This window comes from Bombus bifarius, unplaced genomic scaffold (assembly GCF_011952205.1).
Source record: "Bombus bifarius isolate JDL3187 unplaced genomic scaffold, Bbif_JDL3187 scf7180000009761, whole genome shotgun sequence".
Classification (NCBI taxonomy): domain Eukaryota; kingdom Metazoa; phylum Arthropoda; class Insecta; order Hymenoptera; family Apidae; genus Bombus; species Bombus bifarius.
In genome coordinates, this window is record NW_022885321.1 from 34,315 (window position 1) to 60,274 (window position 25,960).

At 32.2% G+C, this 25,960-nt stretch overlaps 1 protein-coding gene across 1 annotated transcript; it reads left to right on the forward strand.

The window, feature by feature from the left end:
- The first annotated feature begins 701 nt into the window (after window positions 1–701).
- On the forward strand, window positions 702–25,703 carry LOC117215661 (UNC93-like protein). The gene is made up of 7 exons (XM_033462044.1): window positions 702–848; window positions 9,811–10,494; window positions 16,497–16,783; window positions 21,754–21,979; window positions 23,447–23,606; window positions 23,675–23,942; window positions 24,363–25,703. The coding sequence occupies exons 2-7, from the start codon at window positions 10,229–10,231 to the stop codon at window positions 24,632–24,634; spliced, it is 1,479 nt and encodes a 492-aa protein (XP_033317935.1). The 5' UTR covers window positions 702–848; window positions 9,811–10,228; the 3' UTR covers window positions 24,635–25,703.
- The last annotated feature ends 257 nt before the right edge of the window (window positions 25,704–25,960 follow it).

The following is a 25,960-nucleotide window of genomic DNA, read 5'->3' on the forward strand; positions in this document are numbered from 1 at the left end:
GCAGTGAATCTTCTAGAATTTTCTTTTAGAATCTCTTTTAGAATCTTTTTTAGAACTATAAGATTAGAGCAATGTGGAACTTCGAATATATTTAGGAATTTTCCAAGAAATTTTGCAAATAAGCTATTAAACTATTATTGCAGATAATCCTCGTGTAACTGGTTACGTGCAATTCAAAACCATATGTACTGTTTACAGTGTACTTATCTATTAAGAAGTCTATCTAAATCTATTAAGATATCTGTTAAGAATACAACACTTTATTTGATAAACCATGTGTCATTTAGCAATAACGCCAACGTCAATATTAGACAAAAGATGATACAATTGAGCCTTGAACAAGAATATTTGAACAATAGGAAAATGAATTCAATTATACGAGGATTTCTCCTTTAAAAAATTTCGGGAGCAAACTCATGCTTTCGAATTGGTCGATTCAAACATATGTATAACCGAGGAACCAAATACGTTGAGCTCCCCTTCCAAATCGAATTTTCCTCGCATCTATAAGGAAATCGCAAAAAATGGCGAATCCCCGGATCAAATACGAGATGTAACAATCGACCGTGTGTTTGGAATACAGATAGCCGCGGTTCGACTCAATAAGCATCGAAATCCCTACTCAAATAGCTGTTCTCTCGCTGTGAAAAGATGTTGAGGTGGGGCGGAACAGGATGAAGGTTTGACCGCGAGGTTTCGTGTTCGATCAGTGTTATTTCACTCGTTGCGCACCTGCGAGCGATTTGCGGCGCGATTTCGGATAAAAGAAAGGAAAAATAGAGCAAGTTGAACTGGTAGAGACGTATCAAGGGTTTAAAGAAAAAATAATCATCGATTCAACTTCAAAGGTAAGATATGTAGAATAATTATTGACGAAATGAAGCTTGTTTCTAACATTAGAACGATTAAACTTGTCAAAATGACAGATTCCGGATTCTTTGTTGCAGCGATTACTAAAAATATTAATCGTGAATTTTTATCAAAATTAGTGTCGACTTTAATTGAACTTTCATTGAATCCACTTTTTTTACTACACCACTCTTTATTATAATTATGTATGTATAATATATATTGTAATATAAAATTATGTAAGCTAGATTTCGTGTTAGAAACATTTGTTTAAATATTTTTAAAGTGCTGAAGTATAATAATACTTACTAACTTTTGTAGTAAAGTAATGGGATGAATCACTTTTAAAAATGCGTATATTATTTAATTAACTTAACTCATTAAATTTGTTTTAATATCGCAATTATATCCTACTTAACATGAAATTATGTGATTGCAATTATAAATTATAAAACTGAAAAAGAACATGCAATGTACAAATTGTCATCTAGTCAATCCAGCAATATTACAAGTATTATAGTACGAACTAGTCCAACCGTTGCATCTCTACTCAAATTATCCTTTTCCAAGCGAAATCCTCAAAAGAGAAGCAAAACGAAGCAAAAATCGCGGACCTCACATATCTATGACTAAAATTATTAAATTACGTCTTGATGGGAACGAAACTCAGTCTCTATGACGTGGGGTTATATCCTAATAATCCGAAATGCAATATTTTCCCTGATTTGCAATTAAATAGTTAGCATTCATTTCAGTTAGCAATTTTATTCAATTCTATGCCTAATTGCAAGAAATATTAAAATTGTCTGTTATTGCTACCTACGAAATCCTTTCTCTTCTGAATGAAACCAACTAAGCTTTAAATTTAATTAATTCGTAATTAATAAAGTAGTATTTTAACCCTACTGAATATAGCATCGTAAACTTTTGTAGTGCCCTTTTAATGTAATTTATGAACCATAGTTATAACATCATAATATTATTTATTGCAATTATTTTATAATTGGAAAATATAAGGAAAGCAGACCTGAATTGTATTTTTCTTATATTTTAAGCGAAACGCTGGTAGATGCACTGTAATTATTTTGTAATTAACAGGGTACGTTTCCAAATAGCAAACTTGCTACATATATACGTATGAATTTTTTCTTTTGTTTTCCTCTAAACAAAATAATTAATTTGTAATTAACAGAACGTACATTCAGACATTAGAAGTAAGAAAATGAAATAATAACGTAGAAGAAAAACTTGAATGTACTTTTTCTCAATGAAACTTGGTAAATTTTATGGTGTAATTATCTCGCAATTAAAACAGTAGGTATATATGTATATGTATGTTTCAACGTTAGGAATAGGATAAATTTCTTCTGTATGCGAAATCCAATAGCTTTTGTGGTGCAATTATTCTCTGAATTTTATATTAATACATGAAAAACATGAAAACAAAACATGAAAAAAAATATGGCGGTTATAGAAAAGATTTTTTATTGTACTGTCTTTTTATGATTGAATCTTAATATTTTAATATAAAATAGTTAAAAGTGGGAAAAACCTCTTAATTTTCAAAGATGTGACTGCCAAATTTTTGTATAAGTGTAATATGTAACTGTTAAGAATTTTTATAGAATTTTATTTTTCTCTTAATATTTTTGATATTTTATTATTACGAACAACATTTTTTAAATTATAAAGAGGGTAGGAAAATAAATGTTGAACGTCAAAAACAAATAATAGTACAATTTCAGTAACAAGAAAACTAATTGGCAACGTACTGGTCTCTAAAACTGTTCTTTTATCAAAAATGGAAAATGTGATTTATTGTTTTCTTCCTCTGAGGTTCCATATAATGTATTGAATGTGTATTCGACTGAATTTCGATCCTGTCACTGAACAAAGTAATTAACCACGTATCTGCTTTACCGTATATGTCATTACTCTGCCTCATTCGGCATTAATTGCGAATTGAAATTCGTGTCAACTTCCAACGATTGCCAATTCGATGGAAAAACGTTGTGACAAACATAGAAGCCACCGGTTTTCCGTTTAGAATAACATCATCCAGTCCTCGAAGGGAAAATTATTGAAAAATTGTCGTGGCAGCGTACTACATGAATTCGTCGCTCGGGAAATATTCTGCTCTCGAGGAAATTTCATCTGACGCGACAGATATCGTCATGCACCTGACGTTTCTGTTTGTAATCCTAGTATCGATCCCAATGTCGTGTCGTTTCTATACAGAATCATGAACAATACCATAAGAGACACTACGCATTATTCGTTACAAAATTATGCAAGATTTCATAAAGTCAATTGGAATAAATTAACCGTGTAATTATTGTCGATTAGGTGTGGTATATAATAATTGGCTGATATTTCCGAAAGCAATTAAGTCTATGAAACGTGATATCGTGTCTGAAGAATGTTAAGTATGTTAATGTAAGAAAAATATAATTACATGATTCTACTAGATCGTATGGAGCGAAGAATGTAGACGTGGATGGCTGTTCCAGGACATCCTAATTAATTTATGTGATAGTAATTAGGTTGATAGTAATTAAGGAAACTTGAAAATATTGTACATAGTGTGGTTTAATTGCAAAATTATGAAGAGAAGCCAAAATTTCAATTTCCTTTTCCTAAAATTTCTATCGCAACAAATTCCACTGCTTCTACAATAACTTTCAACTCTCCGAGAAACCACATTACTTACAGGATGGTTCAAACACTACAGACTTATGATTTAAAAAAGGCGTGACGTTTGGCGTGAAAGAACGTCGAAGTTCTGCGAAATTCCAGGTTACACGAAATACATCTCGTGGCACGAATATAAATCGCTGTTTACTGTTAATTAAAGCCTTGAAATTCGAGGATCGTCGACTCCTGGATTAAAGCATAAATTTGATACGGTCACAGAAGCTGGTGCACGTTGTTTCTGTGGCGATTCGTTCGGATTACAATTTCGAAACGTTAAGAGGCAGAAATAGTCTCGAGTTTGAAATAAATCTGAATGTTAAATCGTACTCTCGTAGGAATAATGTGGCAATCGATCGGTAAATTAACTCCAACTCTAACGACTACGATCCTGTTTTAATGCCGCGGCGTTTTACTCAGCGGCAACTAGTTGATTTCTTTCCGATGGATTTTTTACATTCCTCTGTTTAAATCGAAAGGATAGTAAGAATGATTTTATAGTGATTTAAATAATTGAAGATTACGGGAAAAATGTGATAAGTGCATTCTTGTTGATCTCATTATTTTTGTTTTACTTAATAATTAAGTAGAAAAGTGATATGATATAATTGAAAATAAAAAACTTGTTAGGCTTGAAGATGTAAGTCTAAAACTAGCTGATGAGTTGACGAATTACGTTGACGAATATAATGTAATTATACAAATCGTTTAATATTATCACAAGCAAAACATTGAAAATTTTACAGAGTATGAAAAACTGCGTGATTGAAGCAACATATAACATATGTAGATGAATTCTCCAATTTTATACAATATACGATATTTGATTTCATATTTTGGACAAAACCCGTGTCTTTGAAATGAAATTCCGTAATCATCTGATTAACAGTACGTTCTAGAAATATTAATTAAAATGTACAATTCAGACAGTAATACGTTATATTTTACAATAAGAAATATATATATTTATATATAAATATAGAGATATAAAAAATATAAAGCAATGAAGAAAAACGTATCCCAATATTTGATGAATGACAGGAAAATCAAAGAAAAAGACAATTTTGGTAGCATAGGATTGATCGAATAAATTTACTGAGTTTTAGAACTACTTCTTGATAAAAACATTCAAAATCCGATTTATCATATTTTTAAAGTACAATCACTTGGCGTCGCCATCAATACATTACTCGTCTAATTTCTTATGTGCCTATTAAAGCTGTTATAGCCGGTGCCAAATATGATAAGTATGCAAATGCATGAAAATGACGCATACAAATTGTATCATGGGACGTCTATCTTGTGGAACACCACTGTTGCTTTTCGAAATTTCCGCTGCAACGAAGACGTAATCGGATCATGAACCGAGTTGCCAATATACTTAATAGCTTTTCTGTTTCCATGGAACCTAGCTATGTTAATTTTCTTTAATTTTCGATAGCAGAACACACGTATCCAGGGGCTGTAGATGATGGAGTAGCTTCAACGCAGGAAATTAGAAATAATTAGTCAGACCTCTTTGGATAAACCGATTTAGTAACTCGACGTTTCTACTTTTGAGGATTATTTAACGAGACTATTCCTCTAGGGTTCTTTAAGATAATTAATTTCGCAGTTGGAGTTCCTTTATGCGATTAATCGTTCAGTGTTTTGTATAAAAGATTGATAGTAAAAAAGGATGGTAAGGAAAGAGAAGAAAATAGTAACACTTTTTTTCTTCTTTCGGGAAATGGGTTATAGTGTTTTCTTTTTGCTGTTAATATTAAAGTCAAGAGTATTTCGGCTCCCAGTGCTATTAACCCTTAGTGTACTAGGATAGTAGTGATCGATAACACTTACCTACAGGGGTGCTTAAAGAGCCACATGGTCCTTTTTAATAATGCATCATTTCTTATTATCGTATTTTTCTCATAAGAATGTTCTTGGGAGTCTTTTTGCTATGATAATTACCAAAGAAGTCCATTTTCTGTACCACCCTGATTTTTATATCCACTTGTTATATCTGTGCATTTGTTTAAATAACTGTTGTAAAATCAACCTTTATTATTCTATCAAAGTCTCTCAAACGTATAGGATTTTACACTTCCGCTTGGATTCATTAATACGCCAACAACAATTCTTTTAAGCAGGGTGGATATTAGAATCCTTGACCGACTCCACATTTACTCCACGACATACTAATTATAATGTTTAATTAAGGACCAAGCAATGGTTTATCATAATTCAATTTCTTGAAATTTAGAATCTATTTAACATATCTTAAAATTTAGTAAAATTGTAGAATCAAGATGGAAAAATAATAGCAAAAAAAAAAAAGAAAGAAATGTTAAAAAAAAGCAGAATTTGGCAATGTATATTAATCGGAAAATATTACGAGGAGGTGTTGCGTTAATGCAACGCTGGCCTTTAGTAGATTAATATCAGTCAATAATTTATGGTAATGAAAACTATCTTCTTATATCTTCTTCTTGTAGCTTCCCCTTATATCTTTATTCTCAAAGTTGATGAATCAAAGTAATCATTCTAAAGTCAACAAAGTTCCTACGTGATTCTACACATGCATTAAGAATTATTTCTCTCAAACATTCACAACTCACGCAATCGTTTTACAATCTCCTATACGAATCCATGGTAACCGGTTGCAGCACCGTAATTGTAAGGTCGTATGATAGGTAGCTAGCCAGGCGTATATCAGTGGAATTGAAAATATATCCAGTTCCAGAACGAACCTCGTGAAAGGAGCAACGAATAAAGATCTTCAAGGACGTGTTGTTTGTTGAGACAATCGTACGTCTCGATATCAATTATACACAATCGATACTGATCATCTATTCGTGTTTAAGTTCGAAGTGAATGTTGATATTGTCTAATTTTATTTTTTTGAAAGTATTGTTAGTCCAAGGTTGCACTGATTCTTAATTTTCATCATATTAGTCGCGGCTTTAACCTTGACTAATTTTCGATTATATTTGAACAAAGAAACGTGTGTTTGTGGCTTTATTTCATGCTACTAGATAAGTTTATTTATAGTTTGAGATTTCTGCCGAGTTTTTATAGTTGGCCATATATGAAGAAAAATTGTTTTTGGAATTTTTCTTATGTACGCTGTATGAAAAGAGATTGTTTAGTTAGAGACGAGTTTGAATAATCCTTTTAATTTTTTATTAGAGTATAGTTTAAAAAATAGTACGGAAACAAACTTTTCAACCTTTTTTATTTTCATTGAATTGATTTTAATTTTATTGATTTTTATTTTTTGTTGATTGATAAGTTTAAAATATTTTATTTATTTCTATTATTAATTAAAATATAGTTAGAATATATTTTCTAAATTAATAGTTATTGTATTAAGTGAATAATAGCAAATAGATCCAGACTGTTAGTCATACATGCGAGCTAACCGGAGAACGCGATAGAACGTTGATAATGCAAACCTTTATTTAAATTATCTATTAATCGATTACAAATGAAAATATCCTACAGTTATGCAATTTTTCTTAAAATCATAGTTTTTCCTGCAACCGCTAACCTTGAGATCACCATCTTGAGCTGCGTAAATCGTGTAACTTGTCTCAATCGTCCATGTGTCGATATAAATATTCATATTCAACGGTTTGAATGTTGCAATATCGAAACAGACATATGTGCATTCCTCTTCTCGACATTTATCCTATCCTCGAGATTCCATATTAAAAATTGTTCGTAGCTGGATCGAATATTTTAGCATACTTTAAACATCCATTTCATGGAAATTTTATTGCTCTAATATCGATTCTGTTCTCCTAGTTTAATACAAATTTATTGTGTTTTATTCTTGACTTCTGAGTTGGTTGGAATACTAAATAGTATTTATGGTATTGCTCATGAAATTTTTATAAAAATTTTGTTAAACGAGTTATTTGTGTTTTAATGTCAATTCTGTTGTAATATATTATATTTGTTTATAATATTAATAGTTGTTGAATATACTGATTCTTAAATCAGTTTGAATACTAAATAAAATTCATAATATTGTTTGTAACATTCTAATACAAATTTTGTTAAGCAGCTTGCACTAAGAATCAATTTTAAGTCTTTGTTTTAGGTATAAAAAACAAAAACGACAGAGTTGAGGAAACTAATAAGATTTATATATACCAAAAATGACTTATAAAGCACTTCAACTATAGGAAAATATACATTATTTTTCAGCAAGTTAACAGAATCTTCCACAAAGTGGTGCCACAGTTGTTATACACGTTTCGTGCTTCTTTCAATAAACTTCATTTCTCTTCCTCCACCTGTGGTACATTTTTCAATGTCTGTACATCGTGCTTTTAACATTCCCCTCTTGATCTCTCTTATCAATCACTGAACGGGAAATTCCACTCCGAAAGCAATCATCAACCAACATCTTATTGAAAATACTTTGAAAAGGTGGGAAAAAGTATCATGTAAACGTCAAAGTGAAGAATGGTGTATTCATCTTGGTTAACTCTCTATCATTCCTCTGTATTCTTAAAGTTTCAGAACTGGAATGCTTTAATAGAATATTATAATTCGAGGATACTTTATTTTTAATACTTTCGAACCTCCAAATATTGATCCCAGTGTTTCGTTAAGTTATATAATAACTTATATTTACACGCATGTAAAAATATAAAAAGTATCCGAATAAGATTACGAAATAATATATCGACTCAATTATAAAAATGTCTAATAATTAATAAGATTTAAAAGGATCGTGCATAAAAAATGTTTATCCCATTTTCTTTACAAATAAATTGTAAAATAATATATACATAATAAAGTGTAAAATAAATAATTTCTACGTTTATTTTATATTTTAAAATAAAATACAGTCAACGAAGTTGGCATAGTTCCCAAATTAACATATCTATCTTTGGCCTTTTAATCCTTTAATAAAACCTTAAATCTTAATAAAAGTAAAATCATAAACCCGTAATTTCTTGACGTAATACCTCTGATGGACAAGTTAAACTATTGTGCGTAAGGTACTAATATCATCATAATGATAGAGTGTGACGTGTGTAGTCATACTAATGTCGGATGGAACTTACCTCATAATGAGAGTCACTCGATCATTCACTAAGATAAATTTACTCCTTTGCCATTCATACTAAACATCGCTGTGTCAATAACTTATACTACCCTTCGTGTCTCGATGCATAGCTATATAACGTATAGCCCGTCAATGGAACGTAAACAGGTTGGTTATCTTGCAGGTTAAATCCATTTCATCATGCCAGTGTGTCATTATCGATAGATAATAGGAAGCTATTGGTCGATAAAATTTACCTTGTCTACGAGACAGGGACGATTGGTCCCGTCTCCATTTATAAACTTCAAATGTAAGATAGATATTTACTCTATTTTACTTTGAGTACTTTATGAGAGAAAAGTCTGTAATATTTTTGTATTAAAAATATTCTAGAAAATAGTATTTAATCATTTTTTAAATTATTAAGGGAACTGAATAAACTCCGCTTTCCATGGGAACCATTATAGTGCGTTATGTATATTTCAAATTATATAGTTCAAAGGAATCGTTGAACAGAGAAGTAAAATTAGAAATCTTGGAGAATAGTACATTCACAAATTTTCATACTTATTCACTGCTTAAATCTTCTTTCTACTGGAATTTTTAATAAATTTTCATACAGACAGACTTTCAAACTGTAATTAATTAGAAAAGTTCTGTTTCTCGCTACAAAAATGTTCATATTTATAACTATAAAATATAAAAGAGCTATTGTATAAAGGAGTAATATTACATGCAAATATAAAAGAGATTTTATTTAAACTTTCATTAAAGAAAACTTCTGTGTTTGAAATTGCTCAGAGATTACTTTCTCCAATTTGAAACTTTCGTATTACGAAAATTAGATTAATTCTGTTTCTCACTACATTACAAAAGTATCATCTACAGTCATAAGAAACTTATCTAACACAAAAGTGAAATTGAATATTAAATATTCTATCGTTCTTTGAATGAGGATAATTTTCGAACTGAAAGATTTTTAACCTCCAGACTGTTATCTGTCATAATAAAATAATTCTATTTTTAAACTCTGTTCGTCTCGTACCAACAAAAGATATAACAAGTTGGCCAAATATCTTCAATACCACAGAATAAATATTATCCGAAATGAATACAAATGGAAGAAAATTATGATGAAATTTATGCACGTGTTCTCTAATACAAGAAGCACGATTGCGCTCATCGAAGCTCGTAAACTGCGTTAGAACGATTGTAACTTTTTGTTGCAGGCGCCCCAATAAAGGAAACTCACTTTACAACAAACAACAATTATGAGATCGAAGTTACTTCCCGAACTACCTAATCATTCGCTCGTGATTTTGTGAATATCGCTCGAAGATCGTTACCCAATGATCAGAGCTAGACCATTGTGTAATACATAATCCTTCGAAGAGGACCATTGATAACGTCGGACCTTCGCAGTGATATCGCGGTAATATTTCAGTCAAGCTGCCAATAAATTTCATCACTCGCCGTCTGATCGTCGGTGTATCGGTCGATACGTGCCGTTTGCTTGTGGAAGACACATTTTTATGCGGTGTCGCGCGAACGTCGAACGTGATCCTAAAAACGTGTTCAACGCCAGACATTGGCGGAAGGATTTGTCGCGATCGTAATTAAAATCGCGGGAGAAACGTGAAACGAATCATGTCGTTGGATAAAACGGACACGACAGGACAATTTGTGAAAGTACGATCGGAGAGGACTGGCTTTAAACCTATTGAACGATGGCGTATCACGAGGAACGTTCTGATAATTGGAATCGCGTTTATGGTGAACTTCACGGCATTCATGGGGGCGACGAATTTACAGAGCTCGATTAATGCCGATGGATCGTTGGGTACCTTCACGCTGGCGTCAATTTATGGCAGTCTGATCTTCAGCAATATCTTTCTGCCGACTCTGATTATAAGGTAATGTAGTTCCTTATTTTTTTGATAATCAATTATTACAGGGGATGCTTTTAATAACTGGATGTTATAATATATTACATTGATCAATTCCAAATATGTACAATGATTTATATTAATATTCGAACACTATAGAATGCGGGACATTATTATTGTATGCATTCGTTTATAATAGTTAACTAGTTAATTTATTTTTAATATATTAAAACAAATATCGAAGTTGGCAAAAGCATACGTTTTAATATATTATGTACTGTATATACTTTTTAAATGAACAGCAATAAGTTAAATAATGCTTAAGTTTCATAGAATGTCCGAATATTAATTGTGAATCACTGTACGTGTACTAAGAAAAAGAGAAAAGATGATCGCGGATTTTTATGCATTTATAGGAAATTTGAAGTAATGTACAGCATGCACATAATGTAAAGAAATATATATATATCGGGTTCACATTATGATTAGGGTTAGGGGCGTGAAACGAATCTTCATTTGGATTAGACATTGTTGTTATGCAATAGAGAAGATATTTACTAATACAAATATGATTATTACAGAATTTGACAAGTAACCGTGGTAATTAGATACTCGAGATGCTAATGTAGTATCGTACCTACTTTAATTAGTTTATTAATGATAAGTAGATTGAATAGGTGTTAATTGAACAGAAAATAATGTTCGTTAAACATGAACTAATCGCAGCAAACGTATAATAATCAACACAACTAAGTAATTAATCAACGACTCTCATCAATCTCATCAACGCAATCTGCACTCTTTGACATCTCAACTTGTACTGTTGTTAATTCGTTTATTGTCCCCTAGCAACCCCTTGTCTTTTTTCTTAGCCAGACTCCTCATTCATGATACTACACTAATGGCAATGATCTTAGGTTCGATAACGAATCCGCGGTCAACGAGATAACAAAATGCACTTTCTTCCAAAGTCCAAGCTATACTCATCTTCCTTGTCTACGGTACAAGTATTACTAAACTAAATCTTTGTTAAGACGCTATATAATTCGCTAATGAGACTTCACGAGTGAATGTCTTTCCGTCACGATGATGCTGCAGAGGAAAACTATGATGGGGTGTGTCTAAGGACACGAGATCATCGGATTCGTCGAGGAAAGCCTTCGTTCGGAAAGTGAGAGAAATGAACGTTGCTGTTAATTGGTTAATTTCTATGTTGGTGGTTAGAGAGGTTGCTAGCCGCCCTTGAGAGAAAGTTGCTAGCGGGAAGCGTCGTACGTGAGAAAACAGATTTCCCGTGTCTTCCCGTAGTAGGTGGTGATTTAGGGACTGTTAGAATAAGGACTGTTTGTCCGTTTAAAGGACCTTAGTTAACAAAATCCTAAGATTTATAGCGGGTCCTCAGGCTAGCTGAACATGTACTGTAAAGATTTTTTTTTATTTACAAGTACTTTACAATCAATTCTCGCATTGAGAATTTTGACCCGTGAGTTTCCTGGAAGCCTTCCATAGTGAGTAGTTGGAGTCAGCTGTGGGAGACAGATTGGCGAGATATTTTTGGAAACAGTCATTTTTATAGTTTTTAATGATTTTGGTTAGATTCCTAGTTGCGTTATTTAGTTTGCGTTTGTCATCAGGTGTTCTATGGGTCTGCCATACTCTTCTAAGTCTACGTTTTTCTGCGATTTTTTTAAATATATAATGTGTTACTGACGATACTGTGTCTGAGGAAAGCTAGGGGCCACGTTCGGCGACTGGCTGTCGTCTCGAGCCCAAGCTCATTATTACAAATCTTGAACAAATACAATCGGATTGAATTACGAAAAATTGCTTAATTACGACTATGGTAGAATCTGGATTAAAGTGTTAAGGGATTTTCCCAAAATTTCAAAGGGAAGACTCCATTGTCCTTTCATCTCCGACATATATATACAGGGTGGTTGGTAACTGGTGGTACAAGCGGAAAGGGGGTGATTCTACGCGAAAAAAGAAGTCGAAAATATAGAATAAAAATTTTTGTTTAATTTTTTTTTTCTTTTTAATTTTTCCATCGAGACAACGATCTACAGTGAGATCCGTTATAACGAGACGTGATAAAGTGCACGCGTACCGAGCGAAAATTCAAAGTCGATTTTCTCGAAAACAAAGCCTCAAACGAAAAACTTTTATTCTATATTTTCGACTTCTTTTTTCGCGTAGAATCACCCCCTTTCCGCTTGTACCACCAGTTACCAACCACCCTGTATATAGAGTATACAAAGTAAATCACTTACAATATTTAGTGAATGAAAGAAATATCTTCCTATTTGAGAATAAATGTTTGTCAAAACATCCACAATTTAATGAAAAGTCACGATTATTCATCTTTCGTTTGTGCGTCAATCAAAGATATATATGATCTTCTTTTATATCCTTTATATGTAATATCGTGATGTAATATGTTCACAAAGAGTGGACAATAGAGATGTTAATCAGACAGAAAAGACGATTGTGGCTTAACTTGAACTATTCATACCAAACGTACAGAAAACAGCGCAATCCACACTCTCTCGGCAACGCCACTCGCAACCTCCGTCTCCGCTCGACTCGCGCTCTGTTTCTCGACTAACACTCTGCTCCTCGACTGACCCTCTCTGGCCGTTATCCCATTCTATTGCCTTTTTCCTAGGCCCACCGCATACGTGTTCTGCAGACGCTCGTAGCCAGGGTCACGTAGGTCTTTCCACGAAACTATGCACTTGAAAAGACCGATGACACATTGATGGGCCCGACGGCGCCTCGGCTCTCGCGACATTGTTCATAGTTCGCCCGATATTTCTTAGGCCTTTTGTCCACGATACTACATATATATATCGTGGAATTAAATGCAGGATCTAATAGATAGATTTATTTACAGACCATTTATTAAATCGCAAGATTAAAGCATAATCAAAATTTGTCGAACACTTGAAAATAATTATTTGGAATCCTTTTGTGATTACGAGAAAGAAAGTATATTTAATAATTGTTAGAAGACCACAGAGGAAAAATTTAAGTCACATTTTCTATTTTTTAAAAAAGAGCAATTTGATACTCAAGAACGTCTTTAATTACTCTCATATTATCAAACTTAGGATTTTATTTAATTTCGGGATAAAATATGTGATTTATGATGCTTAAGAACATTTCGAAAACATTATCATATATTATAATGTCAATTCTGCTGTCGACTTCTAGAAAATTTCGTAAATTTATCGTGTAATTTTGAAAGCAATATATTTCAAAATCTAGCAGCCCATTTGTCATTTCCAATATATACATATATTATACGATATATACATATCAATCACCAAGTGATGTTCAAATTAAAAAATTTGCAGGAGTATGCTTTTTCCTGCATCTAATAATTAATTAAAACCTCAGTGAAAAATCATCTGAAATAATTCAGTATAGATCACAGATTGACAATAAAAAATCTACAAAGATATGTATGTCACAGATACTACAATTTTCAAATTTATTGGAAACTTTTAGTAGAAATTATCTTGGAAAACTCGATAAAAATCTCAGATCGGCACTACAAAATTTACAAAGATCTCTTTCATTCTACGTAGAATATTCCATCATAATTCCCAAGAACGAAACCATTCTTAACCCACTTCGAAGACAGTTTTGTAACTAAATCTCCAACAGATACCAGGATTCTCTCAGCATTTAAAGTTTCTTCGACAGAAGACTTTAAATCAATAAAGGCGTCTATGTAGAAACCTAATCCAAACCGTGACATAATTAAAAATTATCGATCAACGAAGTTGCAAGAAGATATAGCACCGTCTCAAATTCAATCTCGTAATTTTTCGCGACAATAACAATTTCTAATAATAACGTCGAAGGGTCGTGAAACATTCACCAGATGTTCCATTACGGTGACTGTAATTTCATAACCGAATTTGGTGAATTATATAAAGTAGCTTGAATTGTATCACTTTTGAAACAGAATAGATGCGTGTGTCTTAGCGTTACAGCATATTTAAGAGACATTGCGAATAGTAGCGGCGTTGTTCCGCTTTTCACCTCGGCATTGTCCGAGCGCACATAACTCATTTACTTTAAAAGGATCAAGAGTCGCGACTAAAGGGCGTTCATTCTTTGTGTTTTCTAATGTGCCGCATTGTATTGCGTTTGCAGGCTCGAGTAAACTAGTAGAATCGTGTAAAATGAAATTGCGTGCGTCGCTAATTCGTAAACTAGGAAAAGAAGTGGTTTATATTCCTTCCTTTTCTTCTCTTTTTATGAGAGAAAAAAATGGAGAAATTGTGTCCAGACTGGAATTCGTGTCCGATGATTTTGAAAGCTCAGAAGAATTCAAGAATCTTGTCGTCGATTGCGATTTACGAGTCGCCGACAATTTTCTTCGTGAGACTGCTTCCGGTTATACAGCATGGAAGTAGTAAAGTTTATTATCGAATTTTATCGCCCATGAAATTCTCACCATTACTCAGTATCACCATCTATCTTCAGAATCGCTTCCGGTAATCTGGCTTGTGCGCCAAAAATGTATGTTTTAATATTCCTATCAATTTTTCTTTCAGTATTAAGTAAAGTGTGTAGAGTAAAGAATAAAAGTGTTTATAGCCATCAATCTTTCTTGTAAAATCTTTGTGAATTTAAAAAATTTTTAAAAGGCATCTTTTATTTAATTCTTCTCGTAATATATACAAAATTATTAATGTATGAGCCACTCAAAAACCAAACTAATCAACTCCATTCTTGTTAATTTCTTGATTTCGTTAATCGAATACACCATTAATGTTCAATTTCCAAGAAACAAATGATTTAATTTCTGAGGTTTCATCTATTGCAAATAGATGAGACAAATAATAGGAAATTTTAAGGTAATTTTGAAAAATTACGTTTATAACATCACCTTTCTGCGCTTCTGAATGTATGATCTGAGCTTCTGAATGACTCGTATATCAAAAAGATAACTGAAAAATATAACATGTTGTTTGTCATTGCAACCATGTCATGTTAATATGATCCCTTACAGTCAACAAGCAATATCCATCCAAATAAAAAAATCAACAGAGATAGACTTGTTATCAAGCTTTTTCTTTCTGATCTTCGATTTTGTATCTTTTGCGTCATATCTGTGGTAAACGTCAAATACGTACCTCGGATTAACTTTTAACCCAATTTGACAATCCGATACTCCAGCGCGTTTATTTATTGTTATATGATAAAAGAAGAAGTCAGTTACCTATGCAATGAACAAAGAGATGAAATATACTGCTCTTCAAGATTTTGCCACCTTGTTAATGAACCAATTAATTTTATAAATCTTCGCAAACATTCCATGAAAGCTTGAAAAACGTAAACTGGTTGAGATACATTTTTAACTTTCAAATTAGTTATAGTATAGAATTATGTAAATTATAATTGTAAATTCTAAATTAAAAGTGGTACTAGTGGACTGCATATATTTTTAAGATCATTTACGAAAACTTTAAAGACAAATATATGTAAAGTGCAAAAATTTATTTTTTGTTTATTTAATGTATTCACTACAATAATGCAATTGATAAAACACATTTCTATTGAATTATATTTATAAAACTATGACTTTGCATAAACATCTGCAATCTGACAAGCTTGTACAGTAGAATTCCGTTTGCCTCATCAAGAATACAAACAAATTTATACTCCAGTGATTCGTATAATACGAATTCACTCCTCCTCATTTCATGATTTCTGGTTTAAATAATTTTGGTTCATATTGGGATAAGAGAGTAATTTAATTTAATGCATGCAGAAATTCACTTAATCAGGCAGTAACTAAATTTTCCGTGTCAGTAAACGTAGTTCAGTTAAATGGAATTCCACCGTACCATTCTGTCGAACTTTCTACGTGGTCCAACTTGTTAAACTGAACACACTACTCGAGTACTTTGAAACACGAAAACGTTACAAAGAACATTTGATAACCTGAGAGGTTGAAAGCACAGTAGACAAACGTAGAAACAATCTTATCCCCGCTTCGTATCTCATTACAGCTGGCTGGGCTGTAAATGGACCATATCATTGTCCATTCTGACTTACGTGCCGTTTATGGCTGCACAATTCTACCCAAAATTCTACACCATGATACCAGCTGGGTTGATGGTTGGTATCGGTGCAGGGCCACTCTGGTGCGCCAAATGCACTTATTTAACGGTCGTCGCAGAAGCATACACCACTCTATCGAATGTAGCCCAGGATGTCCTCGTCACGAGATTCTTCGGCCTGTTTTTCATGTTTTACCAGATGGCACAAGTCTGGGGGAATCTTATATCTTCGGCAGGTGCGTATAATTGTAATGTTTCTTGGCAAGAGGCAAGATTTGAATCTGCGCCTTTACGCGCCAAGTTGCTCGACGTTGAAGACCGAGAGATAAAACAAGAACGTTTTCCACATAAACCATAGAATGTGTATGCATGAAACGGCTGAAGAGAGTATTCAAACTCTCCTAAAAAGTTTTTACATATGTATGCGTCATACAAAATATTTTAAAATGTCACTAGCAGCATGTACGCTAAGTATAGCAAACGAGAAACGACTGTCGTGATTGTACATATTGGTAAAATTTGAACTTGATTTGAAGATGTATACAGAAGTTAGAATATATTTATTGGAAGCATACACTTTTGCAAAGATCACTGAGATGTTTGAACAGTCAATTTATTATTCACTGAACTAGCCACAATATATAACCATTTTTAGTACTAATTATAAGTTTGTAACTATTATGCTGTATACTAATTTATTCGTTAAATGTATGTTCGTAATAAATACCTTGTAACTTATAGGTATATATATTTTCGGATCGACTTCAAATGTAACTGTCATAATCTCGATAGTAGTGTCTCATTAAAGTGCTAACAAAATGTTAAAAGGTTTTGTGTGATGCACATAGTATATTCATAAAAAATTATAAAGTAACTGTTCGAATACTTTTGTGAGCCACTACACATAAATAAAATGTTCAAAATGATATATGTATTCACTACAATGATGTAATGGATAAAATAAATTTCTATTGAATGATATTTATAAAAATACGAATTTGCATAAACATACGCGATCTAATAAACTTCTACAATAGAACTCATACATGTGATACACATGAAAATATGGAAGGTTTGGTAGAGTAATAGTTTTCTGCAAGAGCAATTTTTTTGTTTTACAGGAATTTTGGTATGTTTAATCATTTTCATCAAATCATTTTACGTTTATTGTATTAATAATTCCTATCATATTCCTATTATAATATTTACAGCCTTTCGAGTTTCAATCGTGTCGTCATTAGCATGTCACGCAGTGTTCCGACGTTTCATGAACATTCCTTCTCATTTCTTCAGAGCAAGCTTAAAAAATTTTGCGAAACAAAGAACCAGAAACATGTCATTTAATCTATTATTTTGTATCAGATTCGAAAAATTCTTTCGAAGTTTCATATACGTAAATATCTAATAATCTAATAATAATAATAATAATGGACTTCTATGATGCCATTTATGATAGTTTAAATTGGAGCGGAGAGCATTCATAGGAAAAGTTTTATTTCGCTTAAGGGATGTCATTAGCGACTCTAAGCCCTTCTGGTTGGCCACGGAAACGCTTTGACATAAAGGCAGATGTAATTTTTTTCTTTTCTTCGCTACTAACGCCAGCAGCCCATCAGTTCATACATGCGTTCCCCCTTCGAACGTTCGTTACGTGCAAAAAAATAAAGTAACTTTAATTGCAGTGAAATTTGCTATAACAGAAAACGGCGTTCGGCCGTTCAAATTCGAAACTGAACTTTAATTCGCAACTTCACCAACGGGTTAAAACGATAGAGCTATTCAGATATGAGCAATGAAACAACGAAACAAAATAAACGTAAAGCTTTCTGATTCTCTTTCGTGTGAAAGAAAAAAAGGAAGGAAAGAACTGAGCTAGATTTTAATATTGATTGATTGACCAAGCTGCCTGTTTGTAATGTTACATTTTGCTCATGTTACTTATGTTCTTTTTTGAACGGAACAAGCTGTGAATCGCAAGAGTAACGTGTCACGTGCATCGTATAATGTCGTCGATAAAACCATTTGCTTAAAAGCGATTTGAAGCTGAACCCGTTGAGCCGAAGATTATTTCGAATCTCCATTTTGCGACGCATACGCCAGAGAACAGCTTGAATTAATCTGCGAGAGCTTGCGCTAAAATTTGTCATTGCCTTCAGACGATCGAACGTTGTTCTAGCATATGATCGGTTGTCTTCTGACACGTTTTTCAGTTTCAGAGAGTTTTTGTGCATTCAAGTACTTTTAGAGAAGTATTTTTTGGCGAAATGGACACGTGAATTGCTGATTTCAAAGTCAAAATGTCTGGAATCTTCCTTAATATCTCTCTCTATATATAAGTACATATTAATAAATATATATTATTATAACATAATAATATATAATATAATATATTAAAATGTAATAAAATTATATATTATAATATATTATAAATAATAAATATTATATAATATAATAAAGTATTAAAATATAATATAATATACAATATAATAAATATTAAAAAATAGTGTGAAAACGTTTACTTTGTTTTATAAATTGCTTGGATAGTTCATCTTATAATTTTGTAAAGGAAATTTAAATTCTGAATTATGATGTAATATTCTAACGGAATATAATACACTAATATAACAGGTTATATTCATTAAGTGCGTATTTGAAAATGTCATTGTTTCTTATACATGTATATTTTAAAGCAAGATACACAGACACAATCCAACGTTGCGATTTTTGCACTAGAACTACGATTCCCTTGGAATCCGTTTGTCATCCTTATCTTTTTTGATCTGCACTCAACTCACTGGCAACTTCGACTGAAGAAATTCCTTCTGCGGAATGTTCCTTTATTCTTTTTAAAGAATCGTAACATAGCGTGGTTGGTAACCAGAGACCGAATTTATTCTTTCTATCTTATATAAGAAATAAAAAATCAATAAAATTCAATAAAGACAGAAATCCAAAACCTAGTAACGTAAGAGTTAATCACAGTTTGATTGATTAATAACAATTCTAAGATCGCAGAAGTCGCAGAAGTTCCAACACAGAGCGTGAACTGCACCATATAAATATTATACAGAAAACAAAATCTCTAAGTAAATCAAAGACAACCTGGATACTAGTTTATAGCAGAACTTGACAGCCGATATTCGATAACTTTATTTGAACAGATGTAACACGTCGAGAATTTTATTATTTTCTTTTATTTCTCACAATCGTAAAACCAACAAATAAATGATCGAACGTATAGAAGCGTCGAAAAGCAACTTGCGAGTTCTCTTTTCAGTGACAGAGAACGTATATTGGTTCGCTTCTCGTTCGAGTCCCACGGGAGGACCAGGCTTATTCACGACCCTTCCAATTTGATGCCCGGAAATTCAAGGATACCTGAAAGTTTTAACGTTCCGTCCGATACAAAGGCACGCGAAACCCCGGACAAGCTGCACACTATGTCCTAAAGACGAAGAAATAAGAATTGGCGCATGAACGTATTCCAACTTGTTGGAACCTTTTACAAACACATTATGTGCGCTATGCAAACATTTGAAATTTTCATTATCTGATCGTATTGGTAAAGTTTGGAACGAATCTGAAAATGTGGGTGAAAGCCACAAAATATTTATTACAATTACATATTTTATATAGATCACACAATTATTTAAACAGACAATTATCCGTTATATTAATAAGACTCGATATTTAATGAGAACATTTTTATATTATATTCATACTAAATATCTGCCTAATTGCAGGTATACTAATATCTTTAAATTAGAAAATCTGAAAAAAATTGTAAAAATCTTGTAACTTCCATATACATTTTTCAAAATTGAAACAATTTGGTTCCAAATTTAAACAATATAATCATGACAATCCTGTATCGGTACATTGCTAACGAAATTTCAAAATGTTTTATATAACACATGCAATATGTACAATATAAAAGTTTTCTATAAATATTTGTGACAGCCATCTGCAGTAAATATCTTGTAATTTCTATGTACATTTCCAGATTGTTTTCAACTTTAACTCTGTTTAATATAATCGTGACAATCGTGTGTCACTAATAGACTGTTGATTTTTATATATTTTTAGCAAATTTTAAGGTGCAGAAATGCACACGTTGCATATAATATACAAAAATGAAATATTCATGTATATATATATGAGTATGAATATAACATGAATATAATATGAAATGTTCAAAGTAGAGTATTTATTTTAATATTTAACAGATGAAGCAAATTCCTATTCAGGTTCCATGTCTTGAATTATATTCATAAAAATGTGAAAATCCATCAAAATTCGCGATTTTCTCATTAAAGTGGTGACGAAGTTTCGGAATATTTTACATAATATACAGAATGTATGCAAAAATTTCTGTGAAATATTGTACGTAAAAAGAAAAAAATGTGCAAGAATCGTATAACAAATTCCGAATGTTTTATGGAACTTCGAAAAAAGCTGGATGAGTTCTCGTTAGGAAGAATCAAAGGTGCAATGGAAAATGGGTCAGTGTTCTTTCGTGTCCAAGAACGTCGAAGTTTTCCGGCGAGTTAAAACATGGCTTATCAACTTACAAAGAGGAAAGATCGAAAGAAACGTTACTGAATCCTTCGTGTTTGCGGGATGCAGATTCCAAGGTCATAATTCTAATATCGTAAAACGATTGTCGTCTAGAAATATTTTCCGCAATTCGTGTGGAAAGAACAGACTCGTGATCGTGGAAAACTTTCATTAGGAATGTGGGGAATGGTTAAAACCGATCAATTTTTAAGTATCCTCTAGGGATTTACGCGTTTGCAAGCTTGGTTACTGCTGACCGTGAACAAGACTGGAGATCTGAATTTTTTCGAAACCAACTCCGGAACTAATCCTGATCGCGGATCTCTTGGAGAATGTACTAAAATCGATTGATCTGAATTAGATTATTTCTAATGGAAAATTAATTAAATAATTTAGAATGAAATTCGTATGACTTAAAATTACAATTTTGAGAATACATTGAAATTGTATAATAATTATTATATAAATGATAAGAGAATACTTGCGTTGCTATTATGTCATAAATTTTTGTTATTTGATAGTGTAAAATATAATTCTTAGAAATGTTAGAAAGTTATTCTATTGATGGGCAATTTATCATTTATGTATTTTTGACATTTTCAAATGTAATATATCACGATTTAACGTATTTTTCCCATTGTTTTCACAGTCCTTTCATATGGAATCGACACGGTGCCAACGAATATTACACTGAATAGTAGCATTGTGGCGGAGGCGTGTGGTGCCAAATTTTGCGGTGCAACTTCCGATACCGACGACAGTCCGAATTTGGAGCGACCTCCAGAGGAAAGAATTCATCTAATCTGCGGCATCTATTTGGGCTGTATGATAGTCGCTTCATTGATTGTGATGTTTGGAGTTGACTCGCTCTCGAGGTAACAATAAAATTATGTTTGCTCATTATCCGTTTCATGATCCCTGTTAATTATTAAAATAAACGTAATACAATTCTAACTAGTTACCATTTATATACTAATAAAATTTTCAAGTTCTAAAATTTTTAAAGACTTAAATTTCCAAATGACAAATTTACAAATTTTGGAGGATTCGACTTTTCAAATTCCAAACTTTCTAAATTTCCAAATTTTCAAGACCAAAAATTTCCGGATCTGCATACTGATAACTTTCTAAACCAAAAATAATTCGACTTTTTTAAATTTCAAATTGCCAAATTTTGTAACCGTGTAAACTTCTACGTGTATCAGATTTCAAGTATACCATCTCGGACGTTTCACGAAACAACTGCAACAGATCTAAATTATTTAAACCTCATAAAAAAAATACTGAAAACCGATACTCCGGTCGCGTATGAAGTTTCAATATCTCTATACGTAAATATAATATGTATCTTCTTTTACTTATGAAAAAATAATCTATCTTACTAAATGTCTGTAGAATATTACCTATAATATTTATAGAATAATTAAATAATTTAAATTTCAAATCTAAATTTAATATTCAATTTTATATTAATAATTCTAAATTTTAGAAAATTTCTGAATATATTACAAGTAATAATACTAATTTAATTTAGCTTTGAATATAATAATAAAAAAGAATTGTATATACATTTATATCACATACGCGTTAGGCGTCAATTAACAATAAGATACAAAAATTAACATATATACATGAACGCCAAGAGAAGGAAAAGTAATTCACGATCGAACTTACAATTGGAGTGCAATGTATTGTTCGGATTGTCATAAATTACGTCTATCCTGACGTATTCGGGAATCCGAAATTGATAGCACATTAAGCTGCGGCAGAAGCGCAATATTGTTTCCGTTTGAAAAATTACTCCTGCTAACTTCAACGATTAATCGAAGCTAACGCCTGCTGCAACGTGAGCATTCAAAATTTAAGCTTGCGAGATTTTTCACGATGAAAAAAAACCATTCACATTGGTTTGATTCTTCATTATATGGCGATTCGTCACAAATATGGTTTAAAAAATAAAGAAAATAGAAATATTTATCTCGTATGTCCTTTGCATTTATTGGTATTGCTGTTCGATTTTAACTAATATAAAAGGATAATTTCCTTCAATTTTTCGTTACTCAGATTGAAGTTTTTCTCTTGCTATTTTAAATGAATATTTTGCGCACAGTTAAGATATCATTAGTACTTTATTACGAGATAACTTTGTCTTTAAATTTACTCTCTGAAATGTAGTTTAATTAAAAACATCGTGGTACTGTAACTTTCAATTTAAAGCACAATAAGATATTGCTATTTTGTAAAGAAACAATTTTCTATTTAAAGATATCTTTTAAAACATAAATATTTAATTAAGAATCAAGAATTAACTATAAAAACATATAAAACCATATTACTCATAGGTATGACAGAGGTAGATCAGGATCAGCGACAGGCCAGTCAGGATTCAAATTGTTGGCTGTGACACTGAAACTATTGAAGGAGAAAAACCAGATCCTTATACTGCCAATAATAATATTCATTGGAGCGGAGCAAGCATTCTTATTCGCTGATTACAATGCTGTAAGTCCTCCAAGTCCTATTATGTCTTGCTTAGAAATTTTTTAATACATTCCATTAATTTTTTTCAGTCATTTGTCTCATGTGCATGGGGAATCAACAATATCGGTTATGTAATGATCTGTTTCGGTGTGACGAACGCTATAGCTGCTTTAGGTACAGGATCTATAATGAAACTAACAGGAAGAAGACCTTTGATGATATTAGCTTTTTGTATTCACATGGGAATTTTTACTTTCCTGTTGCGTTGGAAACCCACTCCTGATCAAAATCAAATATTCTTTTTGATGTCTGGATTATGGGGTCTTTGTGACGCTATGTGGCTGGTACAAATAAACGGTGAGCACTAAATAATTGCTAAAGTTTATCCTTCTTTGAAAATATATATTTTCAAAATATATTCCTATTTTTTATCTTCATCATTTATCGGTAAAAAGAATTGCATTATATGATGATACTAGCTGTTGATTAAGCAAAATTCGTACTGAACATTTGATAGTAGTATATAATACTCTCTACATTATCGACTGGAGGAAATATTAATTCCTTCTAAATCCATATAAAAATATTTCTATAATCTTTTTATAAATTTGACACTATTTTGCAGTTCCATACAATATTCATAAAATAGAATGCTATTATTTTTATCCTCTGTTAATATTTGATTATTTGCCATCATCTTAAGATTATCTAATCAATCATGAAAACTGTTTTCTCGTCTTTAATTAATTAGAACCAAAATATCTTTGCAACTTCCAGCTCTGTCAGGTTTGCTGTTCCCAGGCAAAGAAGAAGCCGCTTTTTCGAACTTCCGACTGTGGGAGTCCACAGGTTCTGTGATCACATACGTGTACAGTCCTTACCTCTGCACTCAAACGAAGCTGTACTGCCTAATAGCAATCCTCTGTCTTGGAATGATTGGTTATGGTATAATCGAGTGGACTGGGAAAGCCGATAGATCGGTTCCAGAATCGAAACCAGATTTCGAATTGGTGACAAATGGCGAATTGAACGACACGACGAAACTTTGAGTTGACAAGAATAAAATTAATGAATCCTTTCAATTAGAAATATGATCTCTTGTCAGACGTTGCTCTGTATGAACCTCAGTTTTGTTAGTTAGTTTAAAACAATAATTCTCAGGTATAAATGCTTCGTCATGATGTGACTAGAAAATTACAGGAGTTTTGTTGATATGTAAAATTATTTTATAATCGAGTCATTGTGTTAAAGAGAGGGCGATGAATTAAAGAAGAAACAAAAGGAGCTGATTTTACTAGCGATAATTCTTCGGATTATTTTGAAAACGCTCGACAATAGGATTATCGGTGTGAATAATATTATAATTGCGGTATACATATCGTATATATAGAAATCATACACAAATCAGATCGGCATATAAAAAATTATATGTACAAGAAAGAGTTCGGTTGGAGGCGCAGTCAGGACCTTGAAGGTACGATCTTTTGTGTGATTTGTACCATAATATATGTTTTTATTTTATTCTTGTGGACACCTACTAGATTTTACACAGATAGTTCGCTTAACCGCTAAAGATTCTTTTCTCCGTCTCTTCTTCATGTTTTTTTCCTTTTTTTTCTTGTCTCTTTAAATACGTAGTTTAATGTTACATCGTGTGTCTAGGTGCTAACATTCAAGCTAAAGCTACGGCTGCTTAATTTAATTGTATACTTAATGTGCTTAATTTCCTTTTCACTGTACGCGTGATGTGTCTCATGTATGTAGGTATCTCTGTATATTATGTATGTATACATGTATATATGTGTTCGTAAATGTAATAAAGTATGTTATGTCAGATTGTATGTATAATATGTATCTGTGCGAGTGTCCATCTGTATGTATGTATGTATGTATGTACGTATGTATGTATGTATTAACGCGTTTTCCTCTCTCGTAGTATGTTCCGCTTTATGCTCATCGTTTATTGTGCTGTCACGATCAATTGTCCCCCGTCTCTTTTAAATTGCGAAGGCGATGGTATATTACAAGATTATTTGCCGCTTGATGTATATCGCGTGGCCCGTTACGCGGATCTTCTTGAATTTGTCTGAATTTCGTATTAATAAATAATAAACGAATCGCGACGTGGAATCAATTGACCTTGCATCCCTCGTCTGTTTGCGTCGTTCGATTGCTGATTGTATTTGTGGATCGTGTGCTAGCTTAACCCTCGTTTATGTACAATTCAAGTTTTGCAGTTCAGTTATATACTTTATAAAACGTAGTAGGAACTTTGGTTTCGCTGGGCAATGTTTCAAGAGCAGTTTCCTCTTTTTGTTCGTGCCACGAACTTATCTTCCTTTTCATTTTTTTCTGTTTTTTTTCTTGTTTTTTTA